Consider the following 20,755-nt stretch of genomic DNA (forward strand, 5'->3'; position numbering starts at 1 on the left):
TGGACCAAATGGCCTGTTTGCTAAAGATTCTATGTAATTGTCTAAATGGTTGATAATGGCTCTCAATTGTCATGTATTATAAACCCTCAGACTTCCACAGCTATCTGGATTATGCCTTCTCACATCTCTCTTCCTGTAAACACCATCTGTTTCACAGCAAATATCTCCATCACTCATATCTGCTCTGTTAGAATCAGAACTTCTAACATCCCTTTTACTTCAGCAGAAATCTTCCCTCAATAATGGTGGCTTCATCACTCATGTTTTTCTCTTTGACTAACAATAATGAGTACAAGGATTAAAGCAAAAAACTGCGGATGCTGGAAATCCAAACCAAAAATACCTGGAAAAATTCAGCAGGTCTGGCAGCATCTGTGGAGAGGAACACAGTTAACGTTTCAAGTCCGCATGACTCTTCAACAGAACTAAGGAAAAATAGAAAAGGGATGAAATATAAGTTGGTTTAAGGGGGGGGGGTGGGACAAGAAGAGCTGGATAAAGGGCCAGTGATAGGTGGAGATAACCAAAAGATGTCACAGACAAAAGGACAAAGAGGTGTTGAAGGTGGTGATATTATCTAAAGGAATGTGCTAATTAAGGGTAGAGCAAGGTACAGATAGCCCTAGTGGGGGTGGCGTGGGGTGAAGAAATCAAAAAAAGGCTAAAAGGTAGAGACAAAACAATGGATGGAAATACATTTAAAAATAATGGAAATAGGTGAGAAAAGAAAAATCTATATAAATTATTGGAAAAAACAAAAAGGAGGGGGAAAAATCGGAAAGGGGGTGGGGATGGAGGAGAGAGTTCATGATCTAAAGTTGTTGAACTCAGTTTTCAGTCCTGAAGGCTGTAAAGTGCCTTGTTGGAAGATGAGGTGCTGTTCCTCCAGTTTGCATTGAGCTTCACTGGAACAATGCAGCAAGCCAAGGACGGACATGTGGGCACGAGAGCAGGGTGGAGTGTTGAAATGGCAAGCGACAGGGAGGTCTGAGTAATGCTTGCAGACAGACCGAAGGTGTTCTGCAAAGCGGTCACCCAGTCTGCGTTTGGTCTCTCCAATGTAGAGGAAACCGCATTGGGGGCAAAGAATGCAGTAGATTAAGTTGAGGGAAGTGCAAGTGAAATGCTGCTTCACTTGAAATGAGTGTTTGGGCCCTTGGACGGTGAGGAGAGAGGAAGTAAAGGGGCAGGTGTTGCATCTTCTGCGGTTGCATGGGAAGGTGCCGTGGGAGGGAGTTGAGGTGTAGGGGGTGGTGGAGGAGTGGACCAGGGTGTCACAGAGGGAACGATCCCTACGGAATGCCACCGGAGGGGTGAAGGGAAGATGTGTTTGGTGGTGGCATCATGCTGGAGATGGCAGAAATGGTGGAGAATGATCCTTTGAATGCGGGGTGATAAGTGAGGACAAGGGGGACTCTATCATCTTTCTGGGAGGGAGAAGAAGGTGTGAGGGCGGATGCACGGGAGATGAGCCGGACACGGTTGAGGGCCCTGTCAACCACCGTGGGTGGAAAACCTCGGTTAAGGAAGAAGGAGGACATGTCAGAGGAACTGTTTTTGAAAGTGGCATCATCAGAACAGATGCGACGGAGGCGAAGGAACTGAGAGAATGGGATGGAGTCCTTACAGGAAGCGGGGTGTGAGGAGCTGTAGTCGAGGTAGCTGTGAGAGTCGGTAGGCTTGTAATGGATATTGGTGGACAGTCGATCACCAGAAATTGAGACAGAGAGATCAAGGAAGGGAAGGGAAGTGTCAGAGATGTGAAAATGATGGAGGGGTGGAAATTGGAACTAAAACTAATACATGTTTCCAGAACCAGGCGAGAGCATGAAGCAGCACCGAAGTAATCATGGATGTACTGGAGAAAGAGTTGTGGGAGGGGGCCGGAGTAGGACTGGAACAAGGAATGTTCCACATACCCCACAAAGAGACAGGCATAGCTGGGGCCTATGCGGGTACCCATAGCCACACCTTTTATTTGGAGGAAATGAGAGGAGTTTAAGGAGAAATTGTTCAGTGTGAGAACAAGTTCAGCCTGACGGAGGAGTGTGGTGGTAGATGGGGATTGTTCAGGCCTCTGTTCGAGTAAGAAGCGGAGAGCCATCAGACCATCCCAGTGGGGGATGGAGGTGTAGAGGGATTGGACATCCATGGTGAAGAGGAGGCGGTTGGGGCCAGGGAACTGGAAATTGTTGATATGATGTAGGGTGTCAGAGGAATCACGGATGTAGGTGGGAAGCGACTGGACAAGGGGAGAGAGAATGGAGTCAAGATAGCAAGAAATGAGTTCCGTGGGGCAGGAACAGGCTGACACGATCAGTCTGCCGAACAGTTCTGTTTGTGGATTTTGGGTAGGAGGTAGAAGCGGGCCCTCCGAGGTTGGTAGACTATCAGGTTGGAAGCTGTGGGAGGAAGATCTCCAGAGAAGATGAGGTCAGTAATAGTCCTGGAAACAATGGCTTGATGTTCAGTGGTGGGGTCATGGTCCAGGGAGAGGTAGGAGGAAGTGTCTGCGAGTTGACGCTCAGCCTCTGTGAGGTAGCGGTCAGTGCGCCAAACAACAACAGCACCACCCTTGTCAGCAGGTTTGATGACATTGTCAAGGTTGGACCTGAGAGAACGGAGTGCAGCAAGTTCAGAGAGAGACAGGTTAGAGTGGATGAGAGGAGCAGAGAAATTGAGATGACTAATGTCATGCCGACAGTTCTCAATGAAAAGATCAAGAGAAGGTAAGAATCCAGAGGGAGGGGTCCAGGTGGAGGGAGAATATTGGAGGTGGATAAAAGGATCCGATGAACGGGAAGAGGACTCCTGCCCAAAGAAGTGAGCACGGAGACGAAGGTGGCGGAAGAAGAGTTCAGCATCGTGCCGAGCCAGAAATTCATTGAGATGAGGGCGTAAGGGTATGAAACTAAGTCCTTTGCTGAGCACTGAACATTCAGTTAATAATGAGTGCAACCCTCATTGACGCTATGCACCAGTTGTGATGTTGGTTACTCTTCATTCGCCTGTTTTTGGGGATGGCAGACTACTCTGTTTCGTATTTCATTTCCGACCTTGTTCCCTTCTTGTCCCTTTTTACCATTTATTTTTTCTTATTCGTTCATGGGATGGGGCTTCGCTGGCTGGGCCAGCATTTATTGCCCATCCTTAGTTCCCCTTTATACATTCTAATGCACAAACCTTGGCTACCATCACCTCATCTGCCATTTCCATCAGTTACTGCATAATTCCCTCTCCTCTACATTTCACCACAACCACTCTAACTTCTGTCTACCCTTCTAGCATTTCCCATAAAGCCTCATGAGATACATCTCTCCATTCACTTCTTCCCATACTAATTCCCAAGCATTTCTTCAATGGGAAACAGCAACTTATATGTACTTTCTCTAAATAGTATACTATTTTTACTACTCATGGCATGGTTTTATCTACAAATGCAAATTAAGTGATCACTTTACCAATCTGTGGGAGAATTGGCAGAGTGAAAACAGGTAATTAGATGGTAAGGCACTTGTGTGGAATATACACTCCAGCATAGATAAATTGGGCCAGTGCCATTGATCACCTTGTCACATACCACTTTAACTTCTCGTATTTCCAGTCTGGTTTCTCCACCTTTGCCTCCTACACTGTTCCAACGAAGCCCGACAGTTTCAGAAGCAGCATCTCATCTTTCCCCCGGGAACTCTGCAGCATTTGTTTGAACTTTAATGTTAGTCATTTTAAAACTTAGCTGCAACCATTTTTCTTTCCTATAGTGGGTGCTGAAAGACTTTGTTGGGAGGAGAAATAGGTTAAGGCTTCAAGTGCAGGCCCTCCAACAGAATACAGCTGCGACATGGGGTTCTGCAAACGGATGTTGATTATTTTTTTCTATTTGGGGCTTGTAGGCCTACTGCATTTGTAGTGTTTCATTTCAGATCTTGTACCTTTCCCATTCTTTTTACTGTCTGAGTACACATTGTGTGGGATCCCACCCAAAGTGTGGTGGCGGGTGGGGAACGCAGCATTTTCCCTGCCGGCTACAATGGCATGCTTTTGCATCCAATTGTACGCTTCTCGGCTCTAAACAGGAATTAACAGGAAATATGTCGTATCACGGGTGGGCAGCCTGTGATTCACCCACCCTGCCATGACCTAAGCGGATAATTGCAGCAGGTACTATTTTAAATCACATGCACGCACAGCCGTCTCAATGTCTGCAGCCCAGGACTGCTGCAACAGAGAGATGGTCCCCAAAGGGAAGAAGACAGCAGCCCCCAAGTTTACCTTCATGATGCCTTCAAGGATTGTTGGCAGATGTTCTACCCACCGTGGCAGCAGAAAGAGGTCCAAATTCCTATCAACTGTGGCTTGGGAGGAGGTGGCCAGGGCAGTGAGTACCAATTCAGCCCAAAAGAGGTCAGCCATCCAGTGCAGGAAGAGGAAGAATGATCTCATCCGTTCTGCCAGGGTAAGTCGACCATCACGTCATTGTCAACTCATATTTTCACAAGCCCATCAGACGTTCACGGGATGAGTCTCCACATGGATCTCACACACTGCCAGCTCAGGAAACATCACCGCTCACTCTCTCGCACACACTTTGACTTCTCCATCTGGGCTCGTATCCTATGTAGCTAGCGTACTCATCCCGTGCATAGCTCCACTCAGCACCCACATAGCCAGGCATCCTTATCACCTGCCTTGGCATGTGTCCTGTTCACACTATTGCCATCTGTCTTTATACAGGACAAGTTTGCCCACAATAAGAGGGAGAGGTTCCAGACCAGTGGTGGGATGCCTGAGCTCAAGGCCCTCACTCCCTATGAGTTGAGCTGACTGGAGAGAATCGGAATCATGCCTGCAGCAACGATGAGGTCAGCAGCACAGACCCAAATAAGGACCCTTCACCAGCTGCTCCTTCAAACAGTGACACTGTGAATGCATTGTTATGTTTTGGAACCTGCTGCCAAGCACTAATTATCTCTACACTCTTTAATAGACACCACAGCCAAATGCCCCGGCAACACCAGGAGCCAGCCCCTCATCTCCAGCTCCGAAAACACCTCAGATGAGGATCCAGATGATGCTGTTGGAATATCCTCCACCAGCGCAGAGACACACACCTCTCTAGTGGGGCCTAGCTTTAGAGCAGGCTCATCATCACAATCTGGTGTGCACAATACTGATTCTGGTCCACAACAGGCATAGTCAGGCCAATCCAAGGTCACCGATGCTCAGGGGACTACCTGAGGCAAGGATTCTGCTGAGTCTTAGTCAGATGATGAGCCTGTGGACTCGGCCCTAACTCAAATGTTGGAGTTACAACGACAATCATGGGAATATCAGGTGGGGTTGTCAAATTCATTTCACAGATTGGACGCAGACGGACTCCTCCATCACACAATCTGAATTCATTGAGCCAGCATGCCAGCACACTGTCATGCCGAGAAGGCATGAAGAAAAAAAATCTTTAAAATTTGTTTTTCTCCCATATTCTCTTGTTTAAATTCTGTTTTTAAAAGTTGGCAAAGGCTAACTCATCAACCTCCTGGAATATGACACCCCTTGCATTATATTCCAGCCAAGCCAACACATAGGGCTAGTAAACAAGACGTCTGCACCAGCTCTGGACAAAGACAGGGATATTGTGAGTCTTCATCTCCAATGTTATGGTAATGGTTCCACAGTCATCTGCTCAAAATAAAATCGGTTTTAACGAGGGCCATTAAAGTCCATTGCTAGCTGAATGGCTCGACCTGAAACTACCCTGTCACATGACCAAAACTTGAGCTGTTTAAATTGTTTTAATTATACAGCTTTTGGATGCTGTGTTCAGTTGTTGTTAAACCTCAGAAGAGAAAAACAGGACTCCAGGGTAGCAGCCTGCCTCTGACCTCCATCTCCCTCTAAGTTCTGATCTCCAGAAAGAATCCTAATTTCATTTACAAAGTGAACTAATGCCCTGAATACAAGAATACTTTGCTGCATCTTCAAATCTTAAATTGCCTCAACTTACAACCAAGTTCCTAGGACAAAGCCATCTGAAAGAACCTTCATTGGACATTGACTTACTGGACTCTACTCATGCGAATTAATGCCAATACCTTTCTCTGTTTTTCTTCCTTGTATGCTTATGAGTGTGAATGTGTGTCGCGATCCTTTCCTCGGGTTTTGATTGTATTAATAAATCCTAGTTTTGTTTCACCTTAAAGAATTTGCTGTGGGGTTATTTTTAACATCGGACCTTATAAACTGGGGTTTATGGCCCAGTTCAACAAAGGAAACAAATTAAATTAGAAATTAAAACTACCACTGTCACGGACGGAAGAGGAGAGCAGTAATGATAATTCAATTCACCTCCCCCTCTTGTTCGTAATAGCACCAAGGTCAATACTGGTAGGATGGTGGCCGCCATGGAGACCTTGGTTCAGGACACAGCACCTGTGCTGCTGCAGGAGTTGCACTCCATCACAGACGGCATTAGTGGCATCTAGCAGCGGCTATATGAGAGGGGGCGAAGGAACCTCGATCTCACTCCAGGTGCCCCTTCTCCTCAAGGAGTCAGCCAGGAGCCCTCAGGCACCCATAGGGACGAGGACGAGCAGCTGGACACCCCAGGGCCATCCACCCAGATGACTCTGGAAGTGCCCAGCTGACCCCATACCCCTCTGCCTGTGACCCTATCAGTTGTAGCTCCATAGACCGAGAAGAGTGCACCTGAACCACAGCAGGAGACCCTCCAGGTCTGGGGCCTTCAGAGGTCGCCCGCCAAAGTCATCACAGAAAACGGGGCTTAGCAATCAGCAGGCTGCATCCACCTCTGCTGTGGATGTCGGGGATGCGCCAAGATGTAGCAGGAGGCTTAGGATTATCAAGAAATATTAGGAGCACAACAGTTGCACAGGTGTTCACCAGAAGTAAATAGAATTGCACCCATTCCACATCTCATCTTGTGTAGCCTCCTCTGTATGGTGAGCTGGTGGTGGTCAATCAGGTCTCACACCATGTCCCCTTCCCCCCCACTTATCGCAGATGTCACATCATGTAGCTCAGGTCGATGTTGTGTGCAGCCAGCCCATAACTGTGAGTGTCAGTTCTCAGCTTATTCCCGACATCAGTAAAGTGTCACTGTCAATGTGACGTGTGTTTGTGAAAGGCATCTCTAAGACATGCTTTGCAAGTTCAAGTGATGTTTGTTCCTAGTTGTGAAAGATGGAGACTCACGTAGTCCTCCGACTCGTCTGCATTGTGGAAAGGTAAAGGTGTAGTGTCGAAGGAGAGATGTAAATACAAATGGAGACAGGTAATCTTTCCTTGATCGCCATTAACTCTCAGTCAGTGATGAGGGTGTTCAATCTATTAGCCTACATTCTGAGCTCCTGTGTGCTCATGTCTGCCTTCATCATTGTCGACTCTCCAAGTGAAAATCTACATAGCTCCCAATGTTAGTGTGCACCTTCCCGCCTCAGTGTTCCTGAGCTTTGACCCTCACTGACACATTTTTGTCCTGGTGTTCAAAGCTACAGCATTAACAGCTTTGGAGTTGTCTGCAGTGCACCCAAAAGGCTATCGTGCACATGTAGGGACGCACACTGGGCCATAAGTCCTGATATGTGTCCCCTCACCTAAACCATCGGCAAGCTCTGTGATTCTAATTTCATATAATGATGTATTGGGATCACTTGAACTATTGAGCCTGATCTCGATGCGCATATGTTAGCTAGATGAGATGACAATGCTGAGGACAGAAATGGGATAGGAGCGAGGATGGAATGCAACAGATGTGTGCTGTTTATTATCAATGATGCTGAACCTTGAGAGCTGCATGGCCTGTCTACATTTTCAGACTAGCTAGGGCCATGGCTGGCCATCAGACAAAATTGATTGTGTTGAACAGGAGGCATATGTTTTTGTATGGCAGGCAGGTGTCTGAAGATGGATGCTGGAGACAATGTTATGAGGGTTGAAGTAACACTGAGGACTCAGTATGATTAACAGGCATGAGCACTTAGAGAACATCTTCGGCTGGCTTAGCCCAAATCTCACCTCGCATTTCCACCATCGAAGTCACACACAAGGTGTTGTCCTGTAGCTGGAGATTGCTCTCCTTGAGACGTCTTGTCAGACTGAAGGCCTTCAGCCACGAGCGCACTGAGGATTGCATTCCAGCTCCTGCCTCTTGTAGATGGCCATAGCAACTGGGATGCTCAAGAGATGCTTGAAGAGGCTGCACCATCTAACATGTGATGCTGGAAGGCCCTCCTGAAGTTAGTACCACATTTCAGCAACATGCTCCCAAGAGTTCATCATCCTTCAGAGGTTGAGGACATGGTGACCCTAACTCATTCTCAGATTGAAGTGAATGGTTAAAATGAGAAGGACAGCAATGCAGGCCCAGCATGGGGGCCAGTAACCCGAGAGCATAATCACTGCATCTCATCATCATCCTCCTAGAATCTGGTGGCTATTAGTACCTCATGTGCACACCTGCCTCGTCTGGCCCGTGTTATGGCCTCTTCACCTGCAGCCTCAGCTTCCTTGTCCTCATCCTTTGAGAATATGTGCAGCTCCTCCATCTCATCATCTGGAAAATCCTCTCCCCTTTGCACACCAAGTTGTGCAGGAAGCAGCAAGCCACGATGATCCATGAAACCCTCTGGGGAGTGTACTGGAGGGCGCCACCAAATCTGTTGAGACATCAGAATTGCATCTTCAGTTTGCCAAAAGTTTGCTCTACCGGTGACCTGAGCATCGTTGTACCTTTCCTCAGATGGAGTTTGTGGCCACCTGACCGCCATATCCTTTGCAGGTAGTCTTTGTCACTGAGGATCCAACCCTGGAATGTGGTTTGGCCCTCGAAGATGTCCAGAATCTACGATTTACTCACAGAAGTCATGCGGCTTCCTGGGTATTTCGCTCATACCTGCATGATATGTTTCTGGTGGTCACCGACCATCCGTACATTGAGTGAATGGAACCCTTTCCTGTTGATATATTGCATTGGCTCTTCTTCTAGCCATGTGAGTGCAGTCGATGTCACTCTGTACCTGTGGCACTCCTGAAGTAGCAACAAATCCTGGTGTTCGGGCTGCCTGGCTAGCTTGATCCCCAGTGAGGAGCATGTAGTTTTGCACCTTGGCAAAGATGGCATCTGATGGCATATTTCCTGTATGCACTTGTGAGTGGAAGCTTGAGATGCCACAGAGGTTCTCAATGGAGCCCTGGAAGAAGCCACTCACATAGGATTTAAGAGCTGTGGTGACTTTGAGAGCCACTGGTAATTGATGTCCTCCCAGTCGCCACAGTGTCAACTCTTGGAGAATGTGGCAGATGTGACCCACCAGATCCCTGGACATGCGGAAGCATTGACGACACTAATTTTCACTCATCTGGAGGAATGACATGCGTCTTCTGTACACCTTCAGTCTTGTGAGCAACATATGCCCAGCGGATCTGTGAGTTTCATCCTCTGGGTCCAGAGGGGTCCTGCTGCCCCTTGCTCATCAGGGTGATGCACCTCCCTTTGCCGAGCCTGGCACCAACATCACACTCTTCTCCACCTTTCCTCCTGCCTGTATGTGATGATGAAGGATACGTTAAATGCTCCATTCAACTTCCTCATATTCTCCTCTTTGCTGGAACATTAGAGGCTGATGCTTACTCATGCTTTGAAGAAAAACTCCTCTTCCTGTCTATGATCAGTGAGTGACTGTGGTTTCAAGAAGTTAGTTTCAGTCAAGGCACTTCATTGTCACAATATTCCTTGAAAGTGCAATGACAATTTTCAGGAACACAGTATGCACCTCTCCTTCCCCCACCACCCCGCTCCCCCCTCCCTATTCGAAGACCTAATGCTATGAGGTTTCTTTGGACAGGCACTTGGATGTGCTGTTTTATCCCAAGCACTGGAATCCTCATCCAGTGCACTCTATGACTACATCCTATAGAATCACAAGGGCAAACGTTCAGTGAGAGAATGAGATTAATTTAGGAGGGGTTGGGGTTTCGCATCTCTGAACCTGCCAGCTGCAAAGTTCGGAGGTGCAGTTTCCAGTGGCCTTCTGCAGTTTGTTCAGTAGCCCACTTGGTTTTGGATTTATTGTTGCATTTAGGAATTTCTACACTTGGGACAAGGGGTTATTGCAAGGAGATCAATTAGTGGCACAAATTGAACTAATATCACAATGCGCTTTACAAATTATGGCTCCTGATTGCATCTATTGTTACTAACATGCCCCTACCATGTCTCATTTGGGAATACAGATTTCAGTTGGGTGCCCCTTAAGTCAGCCCAGTGTAGTGATTAACTCCTCCCAGAAGCCCTAAGAGCCTCCCCACCAGAATGTTTCCAAAATTTCATTTTCTACTGCACCATAGGTTCAGGTTGCAAGATGGTGGTGCTGAGGATCCACCACCAGACCAGCTTGGACCCTCCCTGCATGACTGTGGAAATCACGCCCATCGTCCTGGAGGAGCATAATGTACAGGTTTCCATCTCTTCAGTAACTCTGTCCTCCCCCTGTGACCTTGATGCCATTGTCATTGTGGTAGATTTCCCTGTCTTATCCCCTGAGGTAGATGTGCCTATGCCCCATGTGGACCTTACTCCTCCCCATCTTAACGCCTATTACACAGTGACATATGGAGACACCTGCCCCCCCCCCCTCCCCAACTATGATATCATTGAGTGCCCGCCCCTATGCTACCTGTTCCCCATCTATAGGCCGCAGGTACACCCCGCCGCCACCCCCCCCCCCCCCCCCACCGGGACTGTGAATGTGCCATTTGCAGCCCAGTTTATGTCCAAAGCCCCCCTAACTGACGTGTTTGTGGTGTTGACCAGGCTTTGCACACCTTGCCTGGCATTACTGACTATGGACTGAGATGCCCTCCTCCTTAATGGACTGTGACAAGGACAGTCTTTGCAAGCTCAGCAATCTATCATAGAATCACACAGTGCAGAAGAGGCCCATCGGCCCATCGAGTCTGCACTGACACTTGAGAAACACCTGACCTACCTACCTAATTCCATTTATCAGCACTTGGCCCATAGCCTTGAATGTTATGACGTGCCAAGTGCTCATCCAGGTACTTTTTAAAGGATGTGAGGCAACCCGCCTCCACCACCCTCCCAGGCAGCGCATTCCAGACTGTCACCACCCTCTGGGTAAAAAAGTTTTCCCTCACATCCCCCCCTAAACCTCCTGCCCCTCACCTTGAACTTGCGTCCCCTCGTGACTGACCCTTCAAATAAGGGGAACAGCTGCTCCCTATCCACCCTGTCCATGCCCCTCATAATCTTGTACACCTCGATCAGGTCACTCCCTCAGTCTTCTCTGCTCCAACGAAACAAAGAACAAAGAAAAGTACAGCACAGGAACAGGCTGTTCAGCTCTCCAAGCCTGCGCTGATCATATTGCCTGTCAACTAGAACATTTTGCACTTCCGGGGTCCGTATCTCTCTATTCCCATCCTATTCATGTATTTGTCAAGCTGCCTCTTAAATATCACAATTGTACCTGCTTCCACCACCTCCTCTGGCAGCGAATTCCAGACGCTCACTACCCTCTGCGTAAAAACCTTGCCCCACACATCTCCACTATAGTTTTCTCCTCTCACCTAAAATCTATGTCCCTAGTAATTGACTCTTCCACCCTGGGAAAAAGCTTCTGACTATCTACTCTGTCCATACCACTCATAATTTTGTAAACTTCTATCAAGTCGCCCCTCAATCTCCGTCGCTCTAGCGAGAACAATCCGAGTTTCTCCAACCTCTCCTCATAGCTAATAACCTCCAGACCAGGCAGCATCCTGGTAAACCTCCTCTGCACCCTCTCCATATCCTCCTGGTACTGTGGCGACCAGAATTGCACGCAATGTTCCAAGTGTGGCCTAACCAAGGTTCCATACAGCTGCAGCATGACTTCCCAGCTTTTATACTCAATACCCCTGCCAATGAAGGCAAGCATGCCATACGCCTTCCTGACTATCTTATCCACCTGTGTTGCCACTTTCAGTGACCTGTGGACCTGTACACCCAGATCCCTCTGCCCGTCAATGCACTTAACGGTTCTGCCACTTACTGTATCCAAGTCTAACCAACCTCTCTTCATAACTTAAATGTTTCATCCCAGGCAACATCCTGGTGAATCTCCTCTGCACCCCCTCCAGTGCAATCACATCCTTCCTATAATGTGGCGACACAGTACTCCAGCTGTGGCCTCACCAAGGTTTTATACAACTCCAACATGACCTCCCTACTTCTGTAATCTATGCCTCGATTGATAAAGACAAACTGAAGGGCTTATTTACTCGGCTTACTACCCCTTCTGGCCCCATTCGCATTTGGGCTTTAGCCCTAGACTCACTTCCCTGTCTGACACCCCCCCCCCCCCCCCCGCCACAAGCCCAATCATGTATCTGAGTGCACCCTTACCCAGTATTTCACCTGCCGCCTTCGCAATCAGGCCTCTCCCTTCCCTTGCCTCTGTCCTCTCTTCCCGCCCAATCAAGCCTTTGCCCTCCAGCTTATTTCAACCCCCCCCCCCAACCTTACCGTTGGTCTGGTATGTAGAGCCTTGGCTCTGAAATCATGTTGTTGCCTGCTTGACCTGGCGTGGAGTCGGAGGAGCCACGAGCGATGCATGATGTAAAGTAGGCTTGCATACCTCAAAGTCGCAAGTGAAGCGCAGTTCATCAGGTGCATGTCCCTTATATCTGATCATGACTGACACTGGTCTAATTAGATGCTGGCTTGGCCTTTTGATCCAGCGTGGGGGAGTGATTACAGTGAGCTGACTTCATAATGAGCACTCATGATATTCAAATGTATTCAAATGCCGTTCCCGAAATGGCGCAGTGGGAAACACGTCATCGCACACTCGCGCAATGGTTTGGTTGACAGGCGTGCAAGAGAGTTGGCAGCACACCTGTCGACAATTAAGAGGCTTATTGAAGCCCTTAAGCAGAATTTGTATTTTTCGCTGTCCGTCCAACTTTACGGTTGGTGGGCAGGCGAATAGGCCAGGCAGCCTTTGCATTTTTACGAAAACTTATCCACAGGTGGGATGAGGTTTCCAACAATAAATGAAAAAGCAATAAAATATTTTTAATATCATTTTTAACATGTCCCTCACATGTTTATATCATTTGTAAAATCTTTATTTTTGTGTGCACAATTCTTCAGCTCCCTGAGGCAGCTCTGTGCCCTCAGGGAGCTTTCAGCATGTCCTCCCCCCAGCTCATATGCAGACTTTAGCGCTCACCCTCCTCCCACCCCACCCCAGCAACACTGAGCTGTTCAGTACGCCTTTCACGCTGGCTGGCTATTAATTGGCCAACCAGCATGAATTCGCGGCCGGGGGTCCGATCGCGGGCAGCGGAGCTTTTCCCGGCCGCTTCTGGTCCCACCCACCGCGCCAGCCTAATGAAGAGAAAATCCTGCCCTATATGTCGGGGTACAAACTTTCTGAACTTTAGAGCCGCATACAGTAATCTTCAGACATTCGAGAGCTGCAAGAATTTTCCATTCTGGAGTCTAAGTCTGATGATGGGCAGGAAAAACGGCTTGATTCCTGCTAGGTGGCAGGGTGAGTGAACATGTGCAATCTTTCACTTTTCAGTTCATTAATTATACATCCATGAGGAACTCGATGGATCTTGTGGCGGGGCAGGTAGAAAGTCACCCGCCTTGCTGTTACCTCATTGGGTTGCAGGTCCTGGCACCTTACTTAAAGGGCACCCAGACAGACATTCACTCATTACAGGCCAGGAGCTTCACACTACTTCTACAGAATCCTTGCGGCCGCAGCTTGTACTGGAGAAGTTGGCAGATGTGAGAAACCACATCCCAGGACATACGAGTGCGCATCCAACATTGACTTTCTCTCATCTCTGGATAAGAGCACTGCAGTATTTCATGTTTTCCAGCCTCGTCACCTTATAGGTGCCCTGCTGTCTCTTGCTGATCAAGCCCATGCTTCTCCTGGTCTTGTACCACCCTGTGATGAGCTCTCCTCCTCATCTGGAAAAGAGCCATTACCATCATCGATGCTTCAGTGGATTTTTGAGCAAATTGAAGTGATACATTAAGTAAGCATGTCCTTTACAGATTTCCCTCCATCTCAAAGCCAGCAGGCAAGTGCTATAGGCCCTTCAGCTCGTCTCCATTTAGATATGGCATCCCCACCCCACTCCTTCCATGTAAAGGACATCCTGGAAAATTAGAAATGGGTGTTCCTTCCGTTCATACATGAATGTGTATGGAGACATTGCTCCTTGACCAGGGTAATGAGAGCCATGAGCAAGAGGCCTCAAGCAGACACTTTTCTGCTTGCTTCCATGACCCTCGAAACCCTGTAGAGAGAAAATTCCCTTGGCAGTATGAAAAAACTAACTGCGTGATCCTTTGTCAGCCATGACCATTCACCCTCCACCAGCCATGCCCCTTCAAGGCATTCCACCCAGTGCATCCCACTCCCCCTCTGACTGTGACTGTTCCCTCCTATCACCAGTCCTTGAGTTCTCACATCAGGTCTTCACCATTGACACCACCGATCTCACCCTCTAAAACACTCCCCACCCCTCCTCCTTTCCTGGACACATTTACCCCACCTTTCCCTGAACATTCTCCACGCCCCTCCACTTCCCCAGACATACCCCCTTCCCTGGTCACTCTCCCCACCCTTCCCCCGTAAGCCTGCCTCCCCGTCCCGTCTTCGCTCCACCCTTCCACCCCCCTCCTACTTCCAGCCTTTGCCTGCCTCCTTTGTCCAGCCTCAGTGTTTGTTAACAGCAGTCAATATGAGTGATGTTTTGCAAGGTCCCCAAGAAAGAGAAAGCAAAATCAATAGACCTTAAAGTCATGAAGAGGTGAAGCCCACCTGGTGCATGCCACTTTTATATGCAGTCGTAAAACTGAATGTTTTAAATATTCGCTGGCGGGGAGCTTAATTCCAGCGAGGTGGCCTTTTAATGAAGACACCTGAGATGCAAATGTGTGCAAACAGAGTTTCCGACATTGTTTGTCAGGAAGCTCAACCCACCTTTAACCTGTCAGGAGAACAGAATTCCAACAGTTTATCTCGCCATTGGGAAACAATTTGGTGGAAGGCAAAAAAATCTAAGTGACCCCACCCACCATGATTCCCACTGCTGGCGGGAGCAGAAGGCTCCGCCCCGGCCAACTTTTGCAGACTTTTTTATTACTATTCTTGCACACACTTTTGTGAGGAAAACCTTATAAAACTATTACAATAGCAATATCCCTTAAGTCAGGTGAAACCTAGTTATCAGGACTAGTCATTGTTAGAGATAGAGGCCTTGTGAGTCTCCAACCTGGATACAAATCTTTGAAAATCCAGCTGATATGTTGTCTCACACAATCCAAATAGTGGCAAAAACAAATCTGCTTCACTAAGACTCTTCAGAGTTAGCACATGCTCACTGCTTAACTGACTTTGGCGGCCTTGCTCTTCCAATGTGGAAAATCAGTCCAGAGGTTAAAAAGGAGGATTGATCATACTTGGAAAAAAAGAGTTGTACCCATCTACTGAACAACAAATTTGAATCAGAGTACCTGTGTCTCAATACAGAAGATCCTTACATTCCTCTTCTGTAGCAATCTGTTTCCTCCCTTTCCCGGACAGATGACACAAGTCTGAAGGTCAGCAGCAAGATGGTGGGTTAGGGACCGGAGAGGCTGTTCCAAAATGGTGTTGATCATGCAGGTCACACAGCACCTAAGTTAGACCAGCAGGAAACTCCTCCCCGTACTGCTGCCTGCCAATTCTCTCCTGTGGAGCAGCTATTCGTGACCGTTTTTGAGCAGCCAATGTTTCCTCATAATTCAACCATTCTATGTTTAGAAATTAGCCTTGTACCGTTTTCTGGACACCCTCAAAAATCTCAGAACAGAACTAACAAAAACGTCAAGGCTGTAAATCAGGTGGTAGCCTACTAGCTGCCTGTTGAGCCACGCTCTATGTTTAAAATAACTGCAGGCAGCTCACAAGCCATGGTATGGCCACTACTGTTATATGTTATCTCTTTTCCTCCCCACTACCTTTTTTCTATCTTCAACATGTTACAAAGCCTTACTTATTTTTCACTTTCCAGTTTTGATGAAGGATGCCCACCTGAATTGTTATATTTTATCTTTACAGAAGCTGATGGACCTGCTGTCTATTTTCTGTTTTTACTTAAGAATTGCAGGGTTTTTTTTAAGCTTGTTTGTCTTTTTCAATTTGGACTAATTTTTATTCATTCGTGGGATGAGAATGTCACTGTCAATGCCAGAATTATTGCCTATCCCCAATCACCTTGAGATGGTAATATGCTGCCATCTTAAACCACTGCAGTTCATGTGGTGTATTCTGATTTGATTTTTCTTTGACACAACTGAGCAGCTTCCTTGGCCATATCAGAGGGCTGTTAAGTGTCAGCCACATTACTGTGGGTCTGGAGTCACACGTAGGCCAGACTGGGTAAAGAATGCCAGGTTTCCTTCCCTGAAGAATATCAGTAAACCGGATGGGTTTTTACAACAATCGGATAGTTGCAAAATCAAGATTACTGAGATTGGTTTTTCATTAAAAAAATTTAATCCACTGTGGTGTGTTTACTGGTCCAGTAACATTACCACTGTGCTACTGTTCCTGCATGATTGTTACTCAAAATTATTGCTCTATGGGACATTTTTAAGAAATATATCAATTTTTACTTCTTAGTTTTCTTATTTTCATATCCATTCTTTTAGTTCCATTGATATTGTTACAGGACTCTTTTCAAAGCAATGCACATATTGTAAAACTTTTTTTAATATTAGTGAGTTACAGTTTCTGCAAATGTCAAAGCTAAGTCTGAGATAATATGGAAATATTCATTGGCGACATGAAGATGAAATTGCATTCATTTGCAATTTCGTAACTATCGAACTTAGAGCCTGTGTGCATATACCATAGATTTCTGAATAAGATAATGAAAATACTTTGTAAATGATTATCTTTTTTCTCTTGCGTTATGGAGGTCATTTTGCATACTGTACCTTTCCTGGCCAGTGGATGCTGATTTCAACCTACTCTAACCAACAGAAACAGGGCAGCTGCATAGTTAAAATTGCCTCCTTAAACTAACATAGGCCTCTTCTCACTCTATTCCCATCCACCATCCCTAGCTCAGCTAATGGGCGGGATTTTCGGCACCCGCCCGCTGCCGGGATCTTCCGCTGCCACCGCCAGCCAATGGACTTCTGGCTGGGGCACTGCCTCACCCATGGCGAGACCCGCCCGCGACAGGGTCAGAAAATCTCAGCCACTGTTTTTCTTTTAGGCTGGCGGAAAGCTTCAGCTTTCTCTGGCAACGAGCATCATTTGCAAATGGTGCTTCAATGTGTCGCTATGTCCCCACTTTACAAGTCCAGTGGCATGGTGGTTATTTCACTGAGCTGGCAATCTAGAAGCCTAGACAAATGAGCCAGTGACATGAGTTCAAATCCCACCATGACAGCTGGGCAAGTTAAGTTCAGTTAATTGCATAAATCTAGAATAAAAAGCTAGTATCAGTTACGGTACTTGTAACTATTAGATTGTCAAAAAACCCATCTGATTCACTAATGGCCTTTAGGAAAGGAAATCTGCCTCCTTACCTGTTCTGGCCTACATGTGACTCCAGCCCCATAGCAATGTGATTGATCATTAGCTGTTCTCTGAATTGGCCTAATAAGACACTCAGTTTTATTCAAGAAAGTAGCTTACCCACCACCTTCTCAAGGATCATTAAGGATGGGCAGTAAACAAAGGCCTTTCCAGTGACACTCTCATCCCATGAACAATTACTGTAAAAAAAAAAAAATCTGCCAGGGAAGAGGTAAAGGCCCAAAAACATGAGTTTCATTATCTTTATCTGGCCTGCTAACCAGGTTTTGTCCCATCTACTTTCCCACTATGATATTCTGTTGAAACCATGCCTCATACCAGAATGCCACCAGTGGCCACCTGATCTGCCTGTGGGCAGCCAACCAGCTGCCTATTTATATAAGATAAAAGCTAAATACTGTGGATGCTGGAAATCTGAAACAAAAACAAAAACAAAAATAGCTGGAAAAACTCAGCAGGTCTGACAGCATCTGCGGAGAGGAACACAGTTGAAGTTTCGAGTCCATATGACTCTGATGTGTTCCTCTCCACAGATGCTGTCAGCTGCCTATTTATACTGGTTTAATTGGGCAGGTGACCGATTGGATGTAAATGAGTCCCGGGTTTTAAAATAGCTCTCATGTCAAAGCCATGCCATCAAGAATGTTTGACCATAGCCTGCTCAAGCTCTGACCCCACCCTCAAATAAACCCAGGTAAAATCCTCCCAGCCCACCTCTCCTGCTGGTGCATCTGTTTGTATTTCTGTCTTATGAGATATTCTACATATGTAAATTTTAATCATATTGGTAGTTTTGCATTTTGCTGTGGCAGAGAACGTAAGTGGGCAGAAGGTAAAAGATGTCAGAATGTCATAGTCTGTTGAGACATTAGTATCTGTGAGAAGAGATCACATGAAGAGTGCTTTCTCAGATGTCCCTGCATTTCCTCATCAATATGTTTATCTCATCGGACTAAAAAGATTTTGTTTGTGCTGTTCTGCAGACAAAGTTAAGTGACTCTAGTTTCAGCAACTGCATATGATTATGTTTTATGAGGCGTGTTTATCAGCTGTTGGTTACTGTTTGCACTGAGTGTCTTCAGGGGAATATTTTATGGTGTCAAACAGAAGTAATGCTGATTAGGTGTAGAACTTAACAAGCAGAGTAACAGTTCCAAACGTATGTTAATTGTTGTCAAAAACAATATCCCATTCCTGATCCATTCTTTGTGTGACTATAGGGACAGCATAAGTGTGTTTTGCTCAATGTTAATTCTGAAATGGATTAAATGTTATAATTTTTCTTAATGGGAAAATAAATTGCATAATTTACACCATCAATCTTACAAACAGTAAAATTTATATATGGATCACACTGTTTGAACATGTAATTTTTAATTTTTTAACCTTCATGTGTAGAGTTTCTTAATGAACCAAAGTTCACCTTTTGGTTTGTGTAAAGACTTATTGAGTATATTGTGTTTATAATTGTTTTAATGTGTAATTATGCAGTTGATGCCCACATTCAAACTCTTGTAAATGTTGATTTGTTCATCTGCAGTTTCAGGTCTGTTTTATCTAAGTAAATTGTAAGCATGTTACTGAGTGATCTACTACAAGCTTATGACACTGCATTTTCTGAATTAAATTTGTTATATTACCTTGTATTAGGTGGAATTTTCTTATTTCTTATTTATATAGTGTGTATATATGCATGTGTGTAGTAGAAGTACTTAAAAGAATTCACACCCAGCAGAAAAGGTATGTTACCAATGTAGTGCACTCAAATCAAATCAGCTGAAGTGACATTTGTGTTTGGGTTTTCCCACATTGTAAATGGGTGCTGGGTCATTGTTGCAGCAGCCAGTAGAGGCAATGTTTATGAATACATTGCAGTGGTTTGTTTCACCTTGATCAAGCCCTCTAACAACCCTTATCCGCCCTCACGCCTTCTCCTCCCTCCCAGAAACATGATAGGGTCCCCCTTGTCCTCACTTATCACCCCACCAGCCTCCGCAAATACAGCCTTCCGGACTGAATATTGAATTCAGCAACTTTAGGTCGTGAGCTCCCTCCCCCATCCCCATCCCCACCCCCTTTCTGTTTCCCCCTTCCTTTTTTTTCCAATAAATTATATAGATTTTTCTTTTCCCACCTATTTCCATTATTTTTAAATATCTTAAAATCTTTTATGCTCTCCCCACCCCCACTAGAGCTATACCTTGAGTGCCCTACCATCCATTCTTAATTAGCACATTTGTTTAGATAATATCACCAACTTTAACACCTATGTGTTCTATTATTGTTGACATCTTTTGATGATCTGCTTCTATCACTGCTTGTTTGTCCCTACAACCACACCCCCCCCTCCACTTCTCTCTCCCTCTCCGCAACCCCCCCCCCCCCACACACACACACACACACACACACCTTAAACCAGCTTATATTTCAACGCTTTCTTGGACTCGAACTCAAGTTCTGTCAAAGGGTCATGAGGACTCGAAACGTCAACTCTTTTCTTCTCCGCCGATGCTGCCAGACCTGCTGAGTTTTTCCAGGTAATTCTGTTTTTGTTTTGGATTTCCAGCATCCGCAGTTTTTTTTGTTTTTTTGTCCTTATCCCTATGAGCTTGTCAGTTAGTGACATTCCCAGAGGCCACCTTTGGTTACCACGACTGCTTTTTTTCAGCTGGAGTTCTAGGATATCTGACCTCAGGCTAGTAAGGTGCAAAACGTGAACAGAAACATTATATTTGTTCAACATTTGGTCTCTTGTTATTGTAGTTCTGGCCAAAGATAATGACTGAACTCTCAGATCTGAGGGAATTTTATGATCCTGATACAGTTGAATTAATGAACTGGATCAAGTAAGTTGAATAATTTTCTACCTATAAAATGGCATTTGAATTTTTAACTTTAAAATTGTGCAATAAGTTCTTATCAAAACAATCATAACTTGTGTTTTTGCTTTTAAATTTGGGCTTTTACAGAGTATTGGTTTGAATTTTCCAGATTAAGACAACACTCCATGAAATACTGTCTAGAAGTAGCAGACACTGTAGCTAGCAGTGTGGTGTACTCCACTGCATTTTTAGGAAAATCTGAGAATTTTTGTGCAGTGATATGAGTCGACT

At 45.9% G+C, this 20,755-nt stretch overlaps 1 protein-coding gene across 6 annotated transcripts in view; it reads left to right on the plus strand.

Moving 5' to 3' along the window:
- The window catches only part of dpy19l3 (dpy-19 like C-mannosyltransferase 3), a 108,620-nt gene that overhangs the window by 71,664 nt on the left and 16,201 nt on the right, over positions 1-20,755 (plus strand). For all 6 annotated transcript variants that reach the window (XM_041192436.1, XM_041192433.1, XM_041192434.1 and 3 more), the window contains one exon: positions 20,406-20,488. In XM_041192436.1, coding sequence (XP_041048370.1) covers positions 20,406-20,488 — 83 coding nt within the window. The remainder of the gene's footprint in view (positions 1-20,405; positions 20,489-20,755) is intronic.

This window comes from Carcharodon carcharias, chromosome 7 (genome assembly GCF_017639515.1).
Source record: "Carcharodon carcharias isolate sCarCar2 chromosome 7, sCarCar2.pri, whole genome shotgun sequence".
In the NCBI taxonomy this organism is placed as follows: domain Eukaryota; kingdom Metazoa; phylum Chordata; class Chondrichthyes; order Lamniformes; family Lamnidae; genus Carcharodon; species Carcharodon carcharias.